We start from the raw sequence: 24100 nt of genomic DNA on the forward strand, positions 1-24100 counted from the left end.
CTGAGGGCGCCTGGGTGGCTCATTTGGTTAAGCAATCACCTCTTGACTTGGGCTCAGGTCCTGATCTCGAGGTTTGTGAGATCGAGTCCAGCGATGGGCTCTGTGCTGATGGAGCAGAGCCTGCTTGGAATTCTCTCTCCCTCTCTCTCCCTCAAAACAAATAAACTAAAAAAAAAAAAAAAAAAAAAAAGTTTGAAAACAACTGCTCACTCCATGAACCAGTGGAACAATTGAGAATGCAAATACAATACAGCACCCCCAAATTCTATCTGGAAATATTAAAATTGCCCTGATTTCTACCACCCTACTACCTAACCACTTATAAAGCAAGCCTAATTTGAAGAACTTCAGCATTTACCCCTATTCAGTACTATTTATAAAGCATTTCAACAGTGGCTAAGATACACAATAGTGTAGAACAAGTATAATACATATGAGAACCCTGTTAATTCATCCACTATAAAGAGTAATTCATCAGAATGACCTTACCTCTTGATATTAGAAACACAACTTAACAATGACACCCTAAAACATGGCTAACACACCTTTTCACCTCACATACCTTCATCAGATCCCCTTCACTCTGAATAAACTACTTTCTGTGCATCCCCCCAAACCTATCTACAAGGTTATAGCCAGCATGTGTTTACTCCTGTTGCTATGGATCTCTGTAGTATTCTTCTATTACTTCCCCTCATCTCTATTAGAATCATAACCATCATCCAAAGACTAAGTTATTCTTCTTATAGGAAGTAGTTCCTTTTACTCCTGAACGGATGTACTTTCTCTCTGTCCATAGCATTCCACGCTTTATTGTGACATTGGTTGTTCATTAGTAGTAGCCTGAGTGAAGCAGAACATTTTGATCACTGCCTTCACAATTAATGAATTTTTCTAATTGTCTTGGCATTTGCCTGCATGTGGTCTTTAGCACTGACATGTTCACATCAAATATCACAGACGACTAGGCATTTAAGATGAAGGGATGCTTACAATATCAGTCAAAATGAATAACAATTCAAATACGCTATTGGTTTTACTGTATATTTATTAAAAAACACTTTGCAGTCAGGACACATGAGGATTTCTTTTTAAGGATGTTTACTTTTCCAGCTAGTAAATGTATGGGGTGGTTTCCACTAAAACATAAGTCAGCCAGCTGTTTGTTTGGGTACTTGAATTGAATGGTAAAAATACAGGCAGCTTTTACTCAAAGTACTCCACTTTAAACAAGGGAATCTGTTCCATATTTAAATGACTTAATTTTCTCTCCCCACCCCACCCCAAAAAAAGTAAAAAAATTTTCATATGGTAAGAACAGCTCCTCTTCGGAACTTCAGAACTTTCATTTCAGATGGCATATGGTTCTCCCTCACCCATCTGATACCCCCAGGGGAGGGGGGGGATGCTGAAGCACTTAGGAGACCCAAGAGAGTGTGTAATCTGACATGACAGCTGAAGGAGGAAAGGCTGACAGAAGCATGAGAACAGGTATCAGGGAGGGAGGAGGATTATTCTGGAATCCAGGTTTACCCCTTATCTTTCTTTCAAGTCCACCAAAATGCGACGTTTCATTTGCCCTTGAGAAGACAGCATCGCTGGCATGAAGGTTTCACTCGGAGACGGGATGACGGACCCACCAAGACAAACAGCTTCATGTACCGTAAACTTCTCTGAAACAGCCAGGGCAGAGTGTTTCTGCACTTCAGTCTCTCAAATTCTCTGTAACCCAGCATAAGCCCCTGCTGGCTTTGTAGTCGTCTTTCCTTTCCTCTATACGGCGCGCATTTACGAGTTCAGCTGTGGGCCCGCTTAATTTCCCTCCGCAGGCTTTCTTCTCCTCCTAACACATGCGCACTTGGGCCTGGCTCTGGGGTGCTAAGGAGGAACAATGGGAGGCTTTGAGCAGGCCTCAGCCCCAGACCCAGTCAATATTTACTTCAGTTTGGAGCCACAGTTTTAAAGCTCCTTCCAAGCAGAACTCAACAGTGGGGGGTCTCCGGAGGTTTCTAGATTTTATTTTAACACAGGGGAGAGAGGGGGCAGTGGAGTTGGTAGAGAGAGAGAGTAAATAGATTATTATCCAAACCACTTTCTCAGAGAAAATAAGGGATGCAGTTCAACGAAACAGGTTAAACTTTCAATACTAATTAGCAATTTATAACAAGAAAAACCAATCGTCTTCCGACACTGATGACTGCAGTCTTAAAAGTGCAAATCCACTTAACGTGACCCCTGGATGTCTTGCCAGCACAGGTCTGATCCTATCAAGCACCCAAGCTTGCCAATGTGTGCCTGCTCTGCCTGGACCGGCAATGCAAGGACCGTAGGTAACGGTTAGTCCGCACTCCTTGACTGACTTCCAAAGCAGATCTTACGTATACTACCAATGAGAGCGTGTCCTCAAATGAAGCTGTGGTTATCAAACACTGTGAACTAAGAGTATGGTACGGTAGATACCATATGGTATTTCCATATAATAACTGCTGTCTGGGCAGTATCGGGAAGGCTGGTCTATGGCTTTGAAAAGATAAGTGGAAAAACAAGTCACTTTCCCCCTAGTGAAAGTGGCTTACTCCAGGATGGCAAGCAGGAGACGGGCGGGAAGGGTGGAGGGTTGGCTGTAATACTACATCAGACTCAACGGTATTTGCCCATGGATTTACACTGCCTTTTGTTGAGATAAACGTAGAGACACTCACTTAATTAAAAATAAAACTATTTAACTGTAAATAGTTTTATATTTGCCTAGTTGGCTTAAAAAAAAAAAGTCAATTGTAGTAAAACTAACCGGAAGTGACATTTGGGAAATTTTACTAAAATGATTAAGGCCATGTAAAATACTAAAAATTCCAGTTAGATACCTGAGGAAAGAAATTCATAGTCGTCTACTGTAACCAATTATAAAGCTCATTATTCCATTCAAATAAAAAAGTCATCACCCTCGTCTATATACTGAACATGTAAAATACATTGACATAATTTGGTGTTTCACAAAGAGAATAAAGAGAATTCAAACCACCCCTCCTCCAAAAAGTATGAGGTAACACATTAGGTATACTAGGATTGTCTTGTTCAATTATGTTTGTCTAAATTCATCAAATGTATTGGAATATGTTCAGCTCTAATCTTTACTACCTTATTTACTGTATTAATAAAAGCTAAATAATAAAATGCAACTCAATCCAATCATTTCAACATCTTAAGGAATTACTGGATTGCCATACACTCAATTTGATCAATCGATATGCACTCCTGGAAAGAATATACCGAGTCAGCCTAGCTGAGACGAAGTCACTAGCCGATATTTTTGAACCAGTTTATAAGAGTATAAGGAATTATTTTTTCAATAATGCAAAGCATCAATAAGTAAGTCATCAAACTTTAAACTTCATAAGTACCCTTTTGCCAAGAAAGGAAGCCTGAACAAGGGAGGGGTTGTAACCATCAATCATTAATCAGAAGCTGAATCCAAGGAACATAAAATTACAACATTTTACACTTGAAATAAACACATAGAAAGCTCATTCCCTTGATAAATCGTAACTTCTAACTTAGTAGGACAAAAGAAATCATACAATGAAATGAAATGATACAAAAGTAACAAAGGTCAGTCTAGCATTCTGGTGAGCTCAGCAATTCTAAATATTAGAACACTGTATTTTTAAGGAAAATCAGTATGCACAGTTATCAATCAGTGCTCTTTCAGATAATTTTTTATTCAATATTTTTACTTTTATTGCTACTTACCAAGTGCTGCCCTCAGTTGTCACTAAATTTCTGGGCACAGCATATAGGATCATTGATAATTTTCCTTATAAATTACTATTTTGTTTTTTCGGCATAAGTGAGGTTTATACCTTCAGGAGTAAAACATCATTATAAAATAATCGTGTAAGTATATGATTGCAATTTTAAAACAAGTAACAGGCACATTTGCTATTCTCCTAAATAACTATAAACATATGAAGTAAAACCTGCTTTGAATAACCACCAGACAATGCTACAGAAAAGTGGCCCTTTGACAGTAATGGGTTACTCAGGTTTCAATGCATTAAAATATGTGTTCCTTGACAAATTCTGTTTCCTTTCTCAGCTAGATGTTGTTATGATCTATTTATGTTCCTAACATCATTGTGTGTATAATTAATATGTACTAAGTTTAAAAGCAGTCGATAACAGAAGTTTTTTAAGCACAGAGGCGTCAAGAGGCTAAACCCTGCTCTTCTGGCAGCAGGATTCAGAAGAATCCAAGGATCCCAGGGACAGCGGGCTGCCTGTAAGGAACAGCCCCAGACAGGAATTGATTTGTTTCAACAAGCTCCTCATTGGCAATACAGGCATTCTCCAAGAGGGTGTCGGTATTCATTAATTTCTCCTTTGAGATGGAGATATCTCATTATACCTGTGAAGTCCAAAGCAGAATATTAGGGTTTTAAAAGGCAAGAGGAAGCAACATGGAAGAGACAGAGAGGAGACGAGTGGGCATTAAAAATAAACTTGACCAATGTTACGGAGGAGATCCAAAATTCCCTTCTGGGAAGAAGGGCCTGGCAGACATGCCTCTAGCATGTCACTATTTGCATCTTATTACTCTTGTACAAATCACAAGATGAAGCCTAAAACATAAGATACAACTCACAACTCAAACTATCTTTTAAAAAGTCAACTCCTCCATGATGCTCTGAAAATAAGTTTTCATTTGTATTTTCTACACCACTTATGAGAACATAGAGCATTAAAATGATGCACCAGTACAAACTAAAGTGGCCTCCTCATTCTGTTCTTTTTAGAACTCCGTTTTCAAAGTCCCTTCACAGATATTCTTTCCCTTAAATTTTCACAAGTCTGAGGAAGACATTATTTTTATTATGCCGGTTTCTTTCCTAGAGTGAAGGAATTGAGGCCCAGCTTCATCACTACAAATGGCGTACGTATGAATCCACTAGAGCCAGAATTTAATTTAACAAGATCTGAAACAAAACCCAAAAATATTAACAAAGACAACTGAAGGATCATCGGCTGGTAGGTTTTTAAATACCTCACTCTCTGAGCCCTTCCCTATACAACACCACCCAAACCCATTTAAAGCTGTATCCAAAAGAGCTGCTATGATAAAAACTCAAAACAAAAGGACATGAATTCATCGCTTTTACTTTATGCAGTCAAAATGTAAATATATCAGTGTTCCTAAGAACTTGATTACAACCTATTAATCTGATGACAAATCACTGTTAGTAACTCTGATTTAAAAAAAAAAACTCTTCAATGTATTTATTTTCCTTTTTTATGAAAGGTAAGAACAGTAATTAGAACTACTCAGCATCTTCTACCTCACCCGAGCACAGCCACGACCTAAATCTTAAGGGTATCAACTCATTTTGAACAAAACCACTCTTCAGGGGTATGCGAATGACTTCATTTCAACCAGTGAAGATACCCTATTTCCAAATGTAATCATCTTCCAGGCACATAGCATACTTCATTTTTAGGAAACACACAAGTTCATACATGGTCACAGAAGATTCTCAGATTCCTATATGTATGAGAATCATAAAACTAGTAACTAAACAGATGTCACCTCAAAGTCATTGTCTTGGAAGGCTTACTTATATTACACCATGGTGAGCAAAAGCATAAAACTATGAAAAACAAAACCATAATGTCTGTATTTACTATTCTTCATAAGAGTCATAGTTCTTATAAAATGCTACTCAACAATTAAATTCAGTTTATCAAGGATTTAAAAATGATTTGCTTCTATTTGATAAATAACTTAAAAATGTTGGTAAAAATTGTTACAAAAGTAAAAGGATACTTAAATTAAGAGTGATGGGGCACCTGGGTGGCGCAGTCGGTTGAGCGTCCGACTTCAGCCAGGTCACGATCTCGCGGTCCGTGAGTTCGAGCCCCGCGTCCAGCTCTGGGCTGATGGCTCAGAGCCTGGAGCCTGTTTCCGATTCTGTGTCTCCCTCTCTCTCTGCCTCTCCCCCGTTCATGCTCTGTCTCTCTCTGTCCCAAAAATAAATAAATGTTGAAAACAAAATTAAAAAAAAAAAAGAGTGTTTGCCATCCTCTCCCTCTTTGTTGGGGGGGGGGGGTTTGTTTTTATTGAAATATAGCTGATTTACAGTACAAACAGTTCCATCTTTCTTTTTATAGTTCCATAGAGGTATATTTCAGTTAAGTCAGTTTACTTGCTGGTGCTTTCAAAGACTTTAAAGTTCACCTAGGAGATTAGTAATATTGTATTTACACACAGAGTGAAGAACAAAAAAAGATAAGCAGGCAGAGTAATCTGAATTTAACTAGTTCCATCCTTTATTTGTTAATATAAGCATCACGTGATATTTGTTTTGCAAATCAAATGATATATATACTTTGAAAAAAGTGGAAGCATGCTTACAGACTACCTGGACTGCAGAGGAACAAAGATTTCTCACAAAGGACACTAGCATGAGAGAATTTTAGAGCGGGGAGGAATTTTCCCCCAAGTCTTTTATAACTCCATTGGAAGTATGGGCTCCTGAAAGCCACCCACAACAAACCCAGCCAGTGGAAGCAGAGATACTATTAGTCATCGTCTATGCTGAATGTAAAATGAACATTTTGGGTTCACTTAAGCATACCAATTTAAATTGGAAAGTGTTAAAAATCTGTTTCTGAGGTGTAATCTGGCATTGCCACATAAAATACATCTGGGGAGGGTTTGCAAATAAATATCCTTAGACATTTATGACAGGATCCTCCTAAAACTTTTTGGATCAAGGCAGTATTTTCACTCCAGTAGAATCTGTCTAAGCCAAACTTTCAACAAAATCTTTGGCCTATTACTTTTGTCAGTGGTGGATTCTTAATGCTGCATAAACCTCAATATAAAAAACTATTTTATTTGAGATTTGGGAGAAAGTGGCTAAAAATGAAGACTACTAGGCCTTAAGACAAATAACTTTCACTTATGCAAATTCTAAGCCATTTGAAAAATTATAGAGCTATCTAGGAAGTTCAGGGCAAATACAACCAAGAGACTCTGATGTGGAGCCAGAAGTAATCTCTCTCCCCACTCACTTATCTAGAACCTTCCTGCCCAAACTGTGGTGCACAGGCTGAATGCATCATAACACCTGGAGCTTGCTAGAAATGCAGACTATTGGGGCCTGCCCCAAATCTACTGAATCAAAATCTGTATTTCAACAAGACCTCCAGAGAGGATCTGCATGCAATTAGAGTGTGAGAAGCAGTGATCTAGAAATTGCTGATGGAATACTCATGCAGGGAGGCTGTTCACACTGTTTACTGTGGTATCTCCAGTACAAGAACAATACCTGGCCTACAGTGGACACTCAGTAAATATTTGCTTAGTAAATCCATATGTGAACACTTTTTATAGTACTTTCTACTCTGTACTGTGGTTTTAAATATAAAATTGTAACTGCACAAAACTTGCAAGTTCCCTCAGGGTATAGATGCTGTCTTCATTTCTGAAGCTGCTGTGTGCCTCCCAGTGTATGCACATATCACTCAATAAATATTTTATCAATTATAGCTTTCAGATATTCAATACAGGAATATGTTATTACTGTTAGATATTAGCTATTATTTTGCTTTAACACAAAGCTTTGGAAAAAATAAGTTAAAATTAATATGTAATTCCTAAATTCACCCATTTGGCTTTGATTTTAAATACACTACAGAGAATTCACCCAAGGAACCAAAATAGTAATGGAAAACATTATATATGGCCAACTCCTAATTCCACATGGTACCAGAGAGCAGGGATGGCACGGATGGTTGAAATCCAAAATTGATTCCAAAACCTCATGTTATATAATAGCCTCAAAGTCTTTTCTTACCAAATCTCACACCAAAGCTGCTGTAAGTTTCAGAAATGTCATTTTTTTAGTTTTAGTTTCCTTCTCGATTCCACGTACCAATAGGACAGGCCCAGAAATGGTGAAATGGCCAAAGCCATCAAAAGGGAAAGACTGTGACAGAGAGATCTACATACTAAACAAAGTGATGAGTCCTCAAATAACCAGATATCAACACAAAAATCTAGAGCTATCTGTACCATTTGTAAAAGAGGTAACTGTAAGAAATAATCAGATATGTTAATAGCATAGATGTATCACTAGCAAGACCATTCCAAAATAAAACTCAAAATAATGAGATATTCAGAGTCAAAATTATTGCTGGTTCTCTCAGTCCATATAATAAAGTCAGGATACTAAAGGAAGGACTCCCTTCCCAATAAAGAATGCTTTGTTTCTCTTCAATTAGCCAAATTAGATTGTCCTTTATGCCTTTTTTTTTTTTTTTTTGGCTTCAGAGAAGCCAGAGTTTCAAGTTAAGTCACCAGATATGTGACTGACCCCATACATATTATACTCATATGGAATATCCTGTATGTATAGGCACCCCTCCCAACACACACACTCTGTCATGTTTTTGTTTTCCCAAGAGTATAGTTGACAATGGTGATAGCAGAGTGTGTAATTAGTTTTCATTGTTCCCCTGACAGCTATAGTTCCATACAAGACCCTTTCCTTTTTATGTTGTAAATGCTATGGAAAAAATACACTAATAACAGGCATTTAATTATGGGTCCAGCAACCATAGTGGGCACATTGCCAAAAGAGAAGGGAACCTCTGAAACAGCAAAAACATATATTTGCAGGGGAGGAAAAAAAACAACAACATATATTTGTTCTTCAGTTGCATTAACGTGCAAAATAGTGATGACAGGCATATGATGGAAAATTTTTAAATTGTTCCCTGAGCCTCTATCAACAGTAAAGTAAATATAAAATGATATACCAATACTAAAACCAAGAATACTACCATATCTATACTAAAATATTAATAAGAATAAAAGCATTGCTTATTAATAAAGGAAATACTCTTCAGAATAGCTTTGTTTTGATACTATCAGTAAAGAGTATAGGATTCAGTTTCAAATTTTGCTTTTTGCTTTGCTTTTAACAGAATTATATTAGCACTCGTGAAATCAAATATCTGGGTGCTCCATTCCTTGAGGCTTACTTTAATTTGTTCTATACAGTATTTAAGATAAAGCATCCCCCCAGTTGCTGTCATGGCGGACACCAGATCTGTCACTGAGGTCCTTTCTCGCCTGATTAATTAGTAATTGGGAGACACATTTTGGCAGCTTTCATTTCCCTATTATTTTCTCCAGTTTGACACAAAACCCTGTCAGAAGCACCACTATTTGAACTGTACCCCTCTTAGTGCTGGGTCACTAAATTTTAATAAATGGAGCCCCCGCCAGAAAACTACTGAAATAGGCATAAAAGTTTATTGAGGCAGTAAGAGTAAACAAATATATGAAGAAACACTGAATGCCACAGTATCTAAAACATTAATGGTCTGTCTGAACCCAAGGGTTACTGGCAAGATTACACAACAGAAACTAAAAGAAAAGGCCTTTAATAAAACCACCCTTTCATCTGTCTTTAAAATACATATATTAGTTAAATTAAGTAGACCAACACTTTGGTGCTACGGAGCCATACATCTGAGCCTCCTCCGTTATCCCAGCCGGATGAATAAATTTATTGGGAGGCAAAGGCTACAGGAATACAGAACCCATCCGGAAATCACAAAAGCTCTGTCTGAGCCAAACAAAGAAACATTTTTCAAAAAAGGTAAGGGAAGGAACTTAAAACTGAAGCTAAAAAGACTGATACTTCAGAGACCTGCAAATAGCTACAGAATCAGTCTCAGGTTCTCCATCTCAAAGTGTCAGTCACTTCAAAACAGCATCCTGCTACCACGGTGGCTCAGGACACTTGTGTGCCATGGCAGTGGCCATGCTGTGTGGGTCAGAGGTCACAGCTTCCACATTCCGACATCTGTCTGTATTTTCTTGCCCTGAAACAATAGAAGGGGAACCAGGCTCATTTGCTCTCACTTTGTTTAACCTAATTGTTAAACAAAAAGGAACATTTCCCCATATTTGGAATTAGTTTTCCTTTTCTTTCCATCCCCATTTGTTTCCATAAAATTAGATACCATAAAAACTTAACCGAGAGATTAAGCCCCCTATACATTCTTACAGTTCAGTAAATACGACAAAGTCATATATCCCACTGGTCTCTATGGAACGTGAAACATCAAGTGTCATGTCTACCACCATCAAAATCTAGATCACAACTCGCATTATAATTATCCAACCAAAATAAGCCTGGACTTGATTTTATTCAAACCACAAAATTGCATTTTAACATGACAAAATACACTCCTTATATGTATTTTCACAATAAGAAGCAAGAGCTAAATGTTAACTGTACTCTCTACATAAATAAATAAGTCACTAATAAGACTCAGAATGAACACTCTGACAGCTTAGAAGCAACAAGAAAAAACAAAAATATTTGTTAGTCCATTTAAAACAAAAAGGTCACTTTCGACACTCAGTTATTCTAGTCTTCTCCATCAGCCAAAAAACAACAACAAAAAATGGATGATGGATATCAGAGGAAAGTTTTTCAGTACAAAAACTGTCAACTTATACCTGGACTTCAATAAGAAGTCCATGAGATGTATACCCGTTCTTAAAACATGTATTTTATTTATTGCCTTTATATTGCATCTGCAATCACCAAAAATCCTACTTCTAATGAACTGAGGCAATCTGTGACATAAGTAGTTTTCAATCTGTGCCCAGTTTAATCAGACTGACTGAGTCAGGTTACTTTGAAATTAATCTTAAGGAAGTTCTGTTTTTACTGCAGTTCATGGGAATAATGTTCCCAGACATCATCAAACAGATGCAGTAGCAAGAAGTTTAGTATAAATTTTTGGTAAACTTTACTAGGCCACATGTTCTTCCAAATGTATCCAAAAATACAAAACGTGGTGGAAAATACAGCAGACTCAGTTGATACATTCTCACATTTTAATAACAAATATGAGTTTACTTCCAATATAATTTTCTATGAGAACCCATAAGAATGGTTTAGAAATGAGAGAGAGAACACCTATATTTCAGGGACAAAAAGGCTCTGATTTCATATAATGTTTCTGAAAGCACCCCAAATGTTTCATTTTTAAAGATACCTACATTTTTATCAGTACCTCTTACTAGAGAAAGATTCTTGGTACCGCTGAACATTTGGGGGAAAAAAATGTTGGCTGACATAAAAAGGACTACTTGGAATAATTAAAAAAATAAAATAAAAAAAGGAAATCAGGATGGGGAGGGTGACCATAGTGGCTATTAATATATTTCTTTGAAATTAACAATAAACTATAAGCTTCAAGAGAAAAATACATATGTAAACATGGTACAGCCCAACCTTTAACATTAAAATATATCTGGGCTTAAAATGTATTATTACTAAATTAAACCATCCTTTTTTTTCAACTAAACATAAGAAGATAACATTTTAAAGAGCTCACAAAAAACTTGATAGAGCTTTAAATGTAGAGCCCTACCAAAATTATTATCAAGTGGTTTAGTCCTTTTCTATCGTCCATATTCATTTCCAGACCATTTTCATGAAAGAAATAAAGTCGGTCTTAAAACAAGATGGCTGCTTCTAAGAAGAAAAAAAAAAAAAAAACCCGCTGATTTAACTGAAAGCCAAAAACCTAGGCTTTCTAAATCAGGGAACAAAAACTTAGTTACATTTTTTTCTACTCTCCAAACATGTATTCACACATTTCCACATGGACACCTATAGATTACACTGTGCAGTTATTTAAAACTATTAATAGCAATTTTTAAAAAAGGTTTAATTTTTTTGTGCCAATTACATAATTGTCCAAAGCATAAACACAGAGGTATCACATGACCAAAATTCCCACTTATACTTCATAGCAGAATCATGATCATCAGTCATGGAAATCAGGTCACTTGATAAGTAATGATACAGGAATAATAGTGATGTATTTTTACATCTCTTAAAGAATGCCATCCCAAAATGTCTGGTGATATCCTGCTATAAACACAATAACTGTATGGTACTTTTCAAAGTAAATACCCTAGGAACTTAGTTGTTAGGAGTCTCTCCTTGAATCGTACTTTGCTGACCTTCCCTGAAGCAAATGGCAGATTAATTCTATGACATACATTATAAATATTAAAAGCATCCTCTTACATTTTGAAATAATTTTTAAATAGATTTTCTTAAAAATCACTCAAAACTATTTTTATTTCTCACTTGAGTGGAAAATAAGACCTGACAGTAACATTTTCTTCCACCTGTCAACTGTCAATTGTATGAAGGATGTTTCTAAAGATGACAAAGGTTTATTTTTCCTTATTGAAAATGATAGAATTCTACCTCAATGAAAGCTGAGGTAACCATCACTGTGGTACACTCTGTCTCTCAGCAACTAGCTAACTTAAGTAGGAGTTTCCACTACCTTAAAATAATGTTTTTATTGAAATCTTTGGCTGTTGGAAAACTATACTCAGAAGCCTCAAAACCAAGAGTTTATATCCACACACATTTCAGATTGCAAAAGAGTGCACAGATTTCAGTAGTTTCCAATAAATCCTTCAAAGGACAACAAGGAGTATAGATTATCAAGGATACTAAGATACAGGGAACTTTTTTTCATTCACCATCAAACTATGCATAATAATTATAGTACAAAAAAAACCCACATTATTACTTCGATATTTTGAACTAAGTGATTCTCTTGTCTTTGCGCTGCCTTGTTTATGACTGACTAAAGTTTGAAGACATAAATGCAGACAAATTTAAGAGGAAATAGATCTTCTAGTCGTGAGTAATATCCCATTCAGAAACATTGGAAGTTCAAATTAATCACAAGAAACTTTTCTACCAAACAGCTCAGGATATAGGTTGAGAAGCAAATGAAAATATAAATCTAATAATATAATCAGGTCTTTAAAAGAGACAGTAATGTATGGATGTTTAGCTGTCTAAGACCACCATCATAAGACAAATTACTAAAACTGAATATTAACACCTCATTTCTTATACTACTCTTAGAGGTTTTTATACCTGAACATGAAGGTGTTATCCTTCAAATGATCAAAAGGCAATTTTTTCTCAGTTCGGAAGACTTATCCTGTCGGAATATCCTGGGTAAGTGGTAGGGACCTTCCTCACTGTACTTAAGGACATACAGTCTTCCTTTTCAACAAGAATATTTCTGATCAAAGCTGCTATATTAATAGTTTGTATACTGTTTCTGAAAAGAATATTGATAATGTGGAGTCTGTCAACACAGGCTGGTTCATTACTAAAAATAAATATAGATTTTAAAATCCTTTTTGCTACTGAAAGTTATTCAGAACAAATGCAAAAACGAAAAGTCTTGAATGGCATCTTTTTAAAAAGCAAATCATTTATATTGGGAAAAAAAAACCACTAAACAATAGAGAAATGCTACCCACATATATAATTCTGTTCTTAACATTTCTTATGTTTTGTTCATTTTATATTTTAATGTATTCTCTTTCTCAGAGTTACATTCTTTTAGCATATACTTCTCCCCAACTTGTGAAGGCCAGGACTCCTGAAGGACTAATTGTATTCATTCATTTTCTTGGCCCAGCATGAAGCTGGTAGCTTGCTTGGTTCATAGCAACAGGGGAGAAAAGAAGGCACTCATCGTTATCTGTCCCTATCCAACAGGAAATCAGGCCAGTGGACAGAATGCAATGTAATGCCTGTTCAGAAGGTATCTTGCAAGATTAAATGGCAAGAAATTCACAAGGTTAATTTGCCCCCAAACAACTAAGGGCTCCTTCCAAACCTGATCCTCCGCCTTCAAAGGTGGAAGCCTCCACAGCTAATGATTATCAGCCAGAACACACGTGGCAACAAGATATTCCTTCGGTGAGCCAATGGTTTAGTTAATACCACTAAAATCAACTAACAGGGAGTAATGAACAACTGAAGGCTCTCTCTGGTTCTTTTAATCACAGGGAGTTTATTGACCTTGGTATCATGCTGGAAATGCCAAACTAGACTGTACAGCCAAGCGTGCCTCAAATAGCACTGATGTTCCAGTCACCTAAAAAACAAAAGACAGTTGACTATTTCTAAAAGCATATTTTGAATATATAACATAATGCATAAAATGGATAGAACAATTGTCTCAATAGTTAATTTTGCTTTCAAACTCTTTTGGAAAAGTGGACAAAAACAAAAAGCCTATTTGTCTTATAATAATTTGTAAAGTAAAAAAAAAAGTGGGGGGAGAGGGAAAGGATTCACTTCAGGCCTCCTACAAACGGGTCAGAGTAAAAACATGTGATATCTCTGTCATACTGCTTCATTTTTATACAGATGTCCACATAAATTCTGATATAAATATAAAAATAATAAAATTACCCAATTACATCTAATAAAGTGATACACTACATTGAAGCTCACAGTTAATAAGGTCAAAAGATTCTAAATAATATTTTACTTAAAGAACTTTTATGTTTCCAACATATAAAATAGTATTTAAACATTTAAAATTTTGAAAATAAAGTTAATCCTTTACAAGTTTGGTGATAAAATTCATTCAAAACCAGGATCAACTTTCCATCTTTCCTCAAAACAAAATCTTAGATTTAAATCAAACTGATTTCATTTATGTGTCGGTGGAAAAGGCACAGTGCTGGGACACTGGTCGACATATAATAAAACGTTGATGGCTCAGATTTTGAAAAATAAAACCAGTTTTATTTTGAAAGGCAAAGAAATAGCCGAGGAATTATGATTAGGAAATAAAATGTTACTAGCTCTCTCTACTTCACTGCATACATATGATCTGTAAGCCAGAAAGGTTTTGGAGTACTGACAGAGAATTCACATCACTTTCACAACTCCAAGATTACATGTTAACAAAACTAAATGGTGTCAATTACCTGCTACTCTAACATGAAATGTTTAATTTACAGGTCCCTACAAGAATTTTAAAAGTCCAAAGAAAACATACGATTAGGTTAAAATTTAGTGTATCCCAGGTGAATTACAGAGATATTTTTTTCCCACCAAAGTATAACACTTTAAATTGGTGATACTCAGAACCTAACAGAAGCAAAGCACTAAGTGAGGAGAATCAGTATTCTTAAAAGTATGCTGGTATTATTTCACTATTCCATCCATAAATGCCAACCAGTAGGAGACATGTTTAATTATCCTATCATCATTTTGGCAACTGGTCAAAAGAAACCAATAACTTTTCAATATACACACAATATTTAAAAGAATATTCTCATTGGAAGCACCAAACTGTTTATAGCACTCTTCAGATTAAGAGGCATGTTCTTATATGGAGTCATCTCTATCTTTATAAGCGTAGCTGCTACAGGAGAATGTAAATAAAGTTTTATTACTGAAAGTCTCTTTAAAAGTTACTTAAAAGCTTTTTACATTCTTAAAGAAATTAAAGACAAATAGTTATATTCTCCATGATTTGAAATTTCATTACTCAAAGTTACTTAGTACCATGCTGACTCAGAATTCAGCCTAACATTAACAGGATCACTCTATTACTCTCACTATTTAGGTGAAATGTAGACAACTTTCTAGATTTTTAAAATATGGACGATGCATTTAGGCAAATGTTATCATATATTTCTAATCAGATTGATAGTTCTCAGTGGCTATTTCAGAGATTTGTGCCAATTCAAAACATAAAATCAGTTTTTGGCCCGCCACCCAATAAATACTAGCAACTAAAAAGTTATCAGCATTTGAAAATTGAATATCCCCTTTCCAGAAGCGAATACCTAGCATGACAGATTCTAACCGTAAGACTATCTGATCAAGCACTTTTAATATTTTTTTTCCTCTGTTAATCTAGATCTATGGATGCTTGTGGTAGCAATGGAGTCAATTACGAAAACAATAAACTCAATAAACTCAATAAGCTCAAAACAATAAACTCCTAGGATTACACAAGTTACAATATAAGATATTTAAACCCTGTGATCAAGATGTAATACTTAATTTCTAATTGTATTTAAACATAATTTCAAATTTAAGTCCATTAGTATAAGCTACAATATATTTACTTCATTTTACCAAAGTATCCCTTATTATCAGCTTAAGTGTCTACCGAACTTTTCCTATCTAAGAAAAAAATATTTTTTAAATGTATGGAAGTTACAATTAAAGTTTTCAGCTTTTTTCCAAAGGATTAAATCTTCTGATCTTATTAGTTTAGCCAATCCTAAAAAAATAGGATTTGTATAAAATCAGAAGGCACGGCATGGTTACTTTCCAAAACGATAACATTATTATTGAAAATAAATGTAAAATGTAAAATGAATTTATAAAATTTAGTAAACCCCTACAAATTTTCTAAAATGTTTCTTCACTATCTTATGAGATAAACTGTGTTTATTTTAAGTTAGTTATTTTGCACTGGCTCTTTTTAAATTACATCCAAGCTGAATTATCTTAATACATCAAAAAAAAAAAAAAAAAAAAAAACCACAACACCATCTTCTTCAACATTTCCAAGGTAAGTCTGCCTATCAGTCCCTACTTTTACAATTATGTTATTTTTTAAAATAAGTTTTACTGTGACAACATATGAAGATAAATGTACCCACAAACCCCTAAGAATACTAAAGTTAGACATGAATCTCTTGGGCAGGGGGTACATCATTCTTTCTTTTGAACATTATGAAAATGACAATGATCAAATAAAAAGGAATTTCCACAAGCCTCAAATTAGAATACTGACTTGAGAATACCCTTGGTGTTTTAAAATTCTACAGATTAACTTTGTCTGGGCAGGTTCAAAGCCACCATGGCATCCTGAGCAGAGTTTTCTACAGGCAGGGCAAATCTATTAAAAAACATGACCTGTGACAAAAATCAATGTGCTAATCTCAAACCAAACAACAGTATCAAAAGCATAAAACAGAGATAACCTAAGATAAAATGTCCTCAAACTAACTCAGACTAGCTTGACAGGTTAAGAAGGAGGGGTACGTGGGGGTGCTTCTGATTCCTTCTGTTTTAGCCTAGGATGACTGGAACACCCAAGTATCCAAATAAATTAACACTATGGGGAAAAGATCACACTGTGAAGTTTGGAGTGGGAAAGAAGACAACTAAGCACAAAATGCCCCACATTCAACTCACCAATTTCACTGCTGTTTTATTTAATAAGGCGCTGAAGTTTAGAAATATAAATTCCTCTATTTCATATATGCTGTTTAATAAAGCCCAGGGGGGGATAAAACCAACCAACATAATGAGACTTGCTTTTAACACCATCACAACTGGAAAGCTTGCTCTATTTGTCTTGTCAGCTTTAATAAAAGGCATCTCCTCTGGCAGGATGGCTTCTCTTTCTTTTCCTAATAGTGGTAAGTGGCATGTCAAAGAAGAAATAGCTTCCCATCCCACCACCCACCTCCATGAGGCTTTTTTTTTTTAACCAAACTTTCAGGGATGTCTCCACTTCTGCCAGGCGGTTTAATTTAGGATTTGGGCTACCTGGGTGTAACTATCTTTCCTGAAGTAGCAGGAGGTGGGGGACTCTCGGCCACCGGTAGACCGCTTATGGGGAAATCTGCCCATCTTCATCTGAGCTGACATTACTTCAAGCGAGGAATCCCTCCCATGTCTGCATAAGGGGGGAAGGCGGGAGGCCGACGGACAAGGCCGCCGGGAGGTAGGAAGAACCGGAGGCGCCAGCCAGCCCCCTCTCCCCATGCGCGCTGGGCGCTCAGCAACCAAAAACTATCCCCTCGACCTCCCGCCTCTCTCCTCCCAACTTCCACTCCAGCCCCAGGGAAAACCTGGGATTTTAGGTGTAACCGATGCTATTTCCCTCTTAGGCAGGCACCGAAACCACCCCGCACCTGGAAGCTGGCCTCCGTCCCAGAGAGGCAGAGCATTATGGGCCCAGCGAGGCCGACTGCTGCCCACAGGCCGGGGAGAAAGTAGGGCTCGGAGCTGCTCTGGATCCGGAGAGGTTCGCCCGGCACTCAGGACAGCCCTCACCCCTCCCCACTTCTAGAATCCCCGAGCAAGGGACGTCTGCTGGTGGCCAGGGTCCAGCAGGCGCGCTAGGGCGCGCCCGGGCGCCCACCTCTAGCCTCCCGCGTACCCGGCAGGCTTCGGGGATGCCCACAAAACGGTTCCAGGTAATTGCGCGTGTTCCTCCGGCTGCACACCGCCAGGCCGTGGACTAAGAGCTCCCACCTCCCGTCTCCGCCAACTCCAGCAGCTCGCTCCGCACAAATGACGTAACCCGGCATTAGATCAAACTTTCTGGCACCTTGAGCCCATGGGGGGTGAGGAGGTGGGAGAATCCTCTCCACTGCCAGGCGCGCCGGGCCAACAGTGGCCCAGGGGCCAGATGATTGCCTTGCAGTTAAAGAGGAAAATAAAAGCCTAAAGCTTCCGCTTCCCAACCCCCCTCTCATCCCCCAGCCTGTGCGCTCTCTGAACAAACCGAGAAAGGGAAGAAAAATTAAAAAAAAAAAAAAAAAAAAAGCAAAAACAAAAAACCCAACTTTAGGGATGTTTGGAAGGTTCTGCCTGCAGTCCCCCTGTGCACCCACGATCCACGCGGGAACTCTTGGTGGCTCGTACCCGAAGCTCCCAGTGCCCAGGCGCTACGCCCGGATCGAGATGCTGGCCGGCTTGCCCCGGTGAGGAAGCGGAGAAGTCTCGACTCCCCAGCTCCCGCCTTTTCCGAGTCTCCCCGCGCTCTGCAGAGGCAGCGGGTCTGGGCAGCCCCGGGGACTCCCAGGGACTCCCGGCGTCTCTGAGGCAGCTTAACAAAGAGAGGCGCGACGGGTGCGCTTCCTGTGGGCTCCTCGAAAGCCATCAGCGCCCGGGCGACGCAGGCTCCGAGAGTGCGCGCCGCCTGCAGCTGGTGCGCGCGGGTCCCCGCCGCCACCGCCGCTCTTCCGCAGGGCGCCGAGGCCCGAGTATCCCCGGCTCTGCGCTCCCCCTATTACCTTACCTGGGGTTGCTGCTGTTCCAGTAGACGGCGTAGCGGTCGGCGACGGCCTTGGAGCCTGGGTCCTGGCTGAACACACACATCCAGAGCACCAGAAACACCAGCGTCAACATCTCCACGTGCAACATCACGCCTGGCCAGCGGCGGAGCCCCCGACAAGCCACTCCGGGGAAAGAGCAGGGATCCGGAGGGAGGGAGGGAAGGGGAGAAAGAGAGCAGGAGCCAAATAAATATGAATAAATAAGAATGAAGAGTGGCGAGAAAAGAAAGAGGCGCACACCAAGCTGGGGAGGGGAAGGAGAACGAGAAGACGGTGGAGGTGGGGGGGAGGGTGGGGAAGGGGTAAAGACAAACTCGCACCCCCACTGGAGGGTTCAGGAGGAAAAAAGGAATCACAAGATGGAGAGAAGCATGCGTGTGTGTGGTGGCGGCGGCGAGGGCGGGGGAAGGGGTGCCAAGCTGTGTCTCAGCGGCGGCGGCAGGCCGGTCACCCCGGGAGAAGGAGGTGCGCGCCGGGCCGGGCGGCGGCACCGCGGGTTGGGGCAGGCGGCGGCGCACGCTGCACAGTCACCGGGAGTTGCGCGCCGCGGCCGCGGGGAGACATACACTGGCCCGCCGGGCCCGGCTCAGTGTCGGCGCCGCGGGCTGCGCACGGCTCCGCCGCCGCCCAGGGCCCTCGCACTGCGCCCCGCTTCGCTCCAAGTTACTTTGGCGGCCGGTGAGAAACTGCAGGAGGAAGGCTCCGTGTGGATGGAGGGCTTCGCGCCTGTGGCCTTGGAGTGTGAGAAACCCCTTCCCCCTCCTTCTGTGTGCCTTAATCGGGAGACCCCTGGAAATCTCGGAGGAGTCGTAGGTGCTGCGGGTTCGGGGCGGTGCGCCGAGAAGGGTGGGGATTCGAAGCCACAAACCCAGCCCCGCCGGCGTCCTGGAACTGGGTAAGCGGCAGCTAAGCTGGCGAGGAGCGGTCTTGCCTTGCAAACCTCGAAGAAAAGTTTAGCTCTTTTCTTCCGGCAGGAAGTGTCTTCCGGCAGGTCCCCCGGCGGAGTCGGACTGCGGCGGCGGGAGACGACACCCCGGGCACTGGCGGAGCCTCGGGGATTTCTCGCGCGTGCTTTTTTTTTGGCCGGGTGTGGGTGCACCAGAGTGAATGAAGAGCAGAGGTTACGAACCAGCCGGCCAGACGGAGCTGGGAAGCCCAAGCCTGCAGGACGACGCCAACCCAACTGTTAGGCTGGAGAGCGAGAGGGGAAAACAATCACTTTTAAATGAATCCCTCCAACTCCTGGATGGGCTGATGTCAGTCTCCGATCGCCTTCTGGGAGCAAGACTGAGCCCCCAGACGCCGTGCCAAGAGCCTCGGGTGAGCGCTCAGAAATGTCCCTGCGACTCCGACCGGTCCGGCCCCAAGCCCGACAACTTGTAGAGATGCATCAATCAGTTTGAAATGGGAAAAGAGGAAGAAAAGAGAGATCGCAGGAGCGAGTGGCACCTCCCCGCTGACTACATCAGAAAACCTTCCCGATCCTCCTGCAGCTGCTCCTCTTTCCCTCCTTGGGCACAGCAGCAACAAGAGGTGAAAACCACCAACCGAATCCTAAAACCTCTACCAGGCGGGAAAATAAACTTGAGTGCAGCAGCAGCAGCAGCAGCAGCAGCAACAGCACGAACAGCCCGGGAGGGATTGAAATGACTGGCGAGAAGTGGAAAGAGGTAAAAGTCAGTTTTGCAAAAGAGAGAAAAAAAAAAAAAAGAGAGAGAGAGAGAGAGAAAATGCTTTATGGGAAAAATCTTCTCGGGCACGCCCCCTCGTTAATGACCTGCGTGTAAAGCCGACAGCAGAGGCGACCCAGCCGCAGCAGCAGAAGCAGCAGCAGCAGCAGCAGCAGCAGCCGCCGCCGCCGCACCGGAGCGCAAGGCCGCGCGCGTGAACGTGGACGTGGGCGGCGCGGTGATGGGGGGGGGGGGACGCCCAGGCGTGTAGCGCAGGGCACGGGGCAGGCGGGCGGCGAGAGCTCGGGTGTGAGCTCCGGACCTAGCAGGGGGAGGCGCCGCCAGCCCGCGCCCGGCCAGCGCTGCTGCCGCCGCGGCCCGGGTCATGTGGGCTGCTTTTTTTTTTTTTTTTTTTTCCCCCTTCCCTCCCCAAGCAGTTTACTTGGAAAGCGGGGGGTGGGGTGGGTGGCTGGAGCAGCCAGTCAGGGAACGGCCTGCTGTTTGCTTACAGGTCGAGGTTTTTTCCTCTCTCTTCACTCCAACAGGATTGGTTTGTTCCACGAGAAAGAGGCGTTTTCTTAATCTCCTCCCTTCCCCACGCCTCCTATCCCCCTCCCCGGCCCCACCTTCCAGAAACCTGACTAATTGAATTACTGGGAGTGCCGAGGCGCCCTCTCCTCCGCCCGAACCCAGCAGCCGCGCGTAACCCTTTGGATGCTGAATTCCGTCTGGGCTGAGGAATGATTTGACATCTTTTTACCTGAGAGTGAGGTCTTTCAGTTACAATGGGACCGGTTCCCACCCTGTAGCCGGCGAGCCAAAATCTGTCTCCCAGGCCCCGCAGGTGACATGAAGTCCCAGCAGACAGACTGGCAGGGAGCCTTAATGAATACGTGTTCTTGTAAATCTCTGCCCTGTTCACAACGTGCATTACCCGGCGCTGGGTTATCTTGGAAACCTGAGCTTCTCTCAGGTGCCTTTCAACTCGCCACTTCCTACCAGGGACTTAAAGGTTCACGAACAGGAAGCAAGACTTTTCTTTACAGTGATGCTCTGAAAACACGTTTGTTGTTGTTGGGTTTTTTTTTTAATTTTTAATTTTTTTTTAATTTCTATTTTTTTTTTTTTTTATTGAGAGAATCACAGTATAAAGTGATTACAATTCAATGCGATCCTTCAGAAGGAAGGAAATGAATGCGGCAGGGGAGTCCATCAGAAATACCTTACACCTTTTGCATTTCAACCCCGAGGTTGCTTCGCTGCCCACTCCCCGAAGGATAAAGTCTTTGAACGAACCCTATGCGGGAAGAATCGGAGGTCGGGATAGGAGTTGCTTTATTATTGGAAAAGGCCTCGCGTTCCCGGACCTCTAGAGCAGGTTGCAGCGCCTTGGTCCCCGGCGGCCACCGAAGTACGATCGCTTGACAGAGAGACAGTCCCCGGCGCTTCGGGACGCGTCCTCCTGTCCTCTAGCGCCCGGGAAGACAGCCCGGAGCCCGGCGCTCTGGGGCACCAACCCCTGGAGACTTGCCCTTGCGGGGCTCCTAGGGCTCGGGCCTTCATGATATTATTCCCTCCTGCTCTCTAGGGAGTTTGCTGTCTCTGTGGGAAGGGCTGATCCCAAGAAAGCAAGCAGTTTAGTTTTGCTTTCAAACCTTCCTGTTTCTCCCTTTACTTATTAGCCCAATAAAATCAAATATCACGTCCTCCCTCCTGTCTTTACAGTTTTCTAACTCAGACTTGCCAGGCGCTTCGAAGCTGTTTGGAAGCGTCCAGACGCCCTCCAGTGGTGGGCCTGAAGTCCGCACCCAGCGGGGGTATTGCCTGCAGCTCAGCCCGGATTGAGTTCCATGGAGAAACTGGGGTCAAGATCAGTAAGGACTTGAAGAGAAAGCAACAGCTCACATCGGCATGGAACTACCTGGACGTAATGAGCTCTTGCCTAAAAGTTGAGTCGTTTCTCAGTTGCAGAAATTTTTCCTACCTGAAAAGATCCTGAAATTTTCCTAGGAAAGTAATTCCTCTATTTATGACTAGGTATAAATTGCACCCTGTGTAATTATAGACTTCGTGACAGACCACCCCAACAAACCAACCACCTTCCTAATTAAAAAAAAGAAGAAAATTCGGCTTATTAACACAAATGTTTGTCTGCCATTTGTATATTTCACAAAAACTCCAGGAGTGAGAAAGAAGTTGGAAAACCAAAGCCAGTAGATTGAAGGATAAGCAGCTAGTTTTTAAATCAAATTTTTATTTAAAACTTTATTTACAACACCCCCTCATGCCCCCCCCCCCATCTGTAATCTTGCTGATGTTCAAGTTCTTGGCCTGTTTTATGGTGCATTTGTTTTTTTCCTTTGCAGGGATGATGCATCTCTTGGCCTTTCTGAAGGAGCTGTACTAAGTGCTCAGATGACTGAGGCAGTTTTGCAGGAAATGTTCTGGACTCTTTTAAGGGACATGTGTAGCTTTAGGAAGAAGAGAATTCACACTCCTGTCTTGGGGAAAATGCTGATCCTCATCAGAAAGTCTTTTTAGTCAGGGAAATATCAGGTATCAGGGAGTTAGCAAGCTGGCTTCCTGTGGTGTCGAAGCCAAAGGACTAAAGAAAAAGAAATTATATCCAGTTATTTCTATTTGAAACTCATACTGCAAATGTGAAAATTCAACATATCAAAAGAACATAGATGTCCTAATATTTTCAATATCTCTAATTTGCTTAAAGTCTGGATAATCCAATTTTAAACAGAAAAAAAAAATCATACGTTATGGTCTTAAAATGATTCAAGGAGTTGGAATAAAAGATACTGGAATTTACAACTGTTTCAGAATATAACTCAAATGTCTCTGTAAAATAATTCATAAAACAAATGCCTCCTTCTGGGATGATATACCTAAGCAATTATTGTTATTGGAGTAACTAAGCAGCAATGTGATAGATACATACTTAGATAGAAGGACTTTGAAGAGCTGGACTTTGAAGACCATACATTCATCGCTGGACAATTTAACTTTGTCTCTTCAGGGAAATATTTAAGTGATTTGAATTTATACAAATCAGTATTGTATAAAATAGCCATATTATGATCGCCCCAGTGTTACAGTGGCAATGACTCTTAATCAGGCTTAATCAGGTAAATAGCATTCTGCCAAGTGTAGAAGAAGGTTGAGTTATGACAGAAAGAAAACAGCAAGTGAAATACCTGGAGGAATAAAAGGGTAGCGAATGTTCCAAAAGCTTTGCATTAACAAGACTTGAATGGGGTTGTAAGGAGCTGAGACCTGAAAAGTCTGTTAAGAATGGACTGTAAGAGGATTTAACTGCAATCTTAAAATGTTTGAATTTACAGCTACAGGCAACCAAATGTACTGGTGGTTTTAAGACAAATAGCAAGCAAGTATCATTACATCTCAAAATACAAACGGGTGGATTTATTTACATGCTTGTTTATGTATTTAT

At 40.7% G+C, this 24100-nt stretch overlaps 1 protein-coding gene across 2 annotated transcripts in view; it reads right to left on the bottom strand.

The window, feature by feature from the left end:
• EFNA5 (ephrin A5) overlaps nucleotides 1-21017 on the bottom strand; it is a 281547-nt gene extending 260530 nt beyond the window's left edge. The window contains exons 1-2 of one of the 2 annotated variants that reach the window (XM_047854749.1): nucleotides 20745-21012; nucleotides 18931-19060 (exon numbers count right to left, since the gene is read on the bottom strand). In XM_047854749.1, coding sequence (XP_047710705.1) covers nucleotides 18931-19055 — 125 coding nt within the window. In that variant the 5' untranslated portion in view covers nucleotides 19056-19060; nucleotides 20745-21012. Of the gene's footprint in view, nucleotides 1-18930 lie in introns of both variants that reach the window. The other variant, XM_047854760.1, reaches the window with a different exon arrangement.
• Between the last annotated feature and the right edge of the window lie 3083 nt (nucleotides 21018-24100).

Source organism: Prionailurus viverrinus, chromosome A1 (genome assembly GCF_022837055.1).
Source record: "Prionailurus viverrinus isolate Anna chromosome A1, UM_Priviv_1.0, whole genome shotgun sequence".
NCBI classification, from domain to species: Eukaryota; Metazoa; Chordata; class Mammalia; order Carnivora; family Felidae; genus Prionailurus; species Prionailurus viverrinus.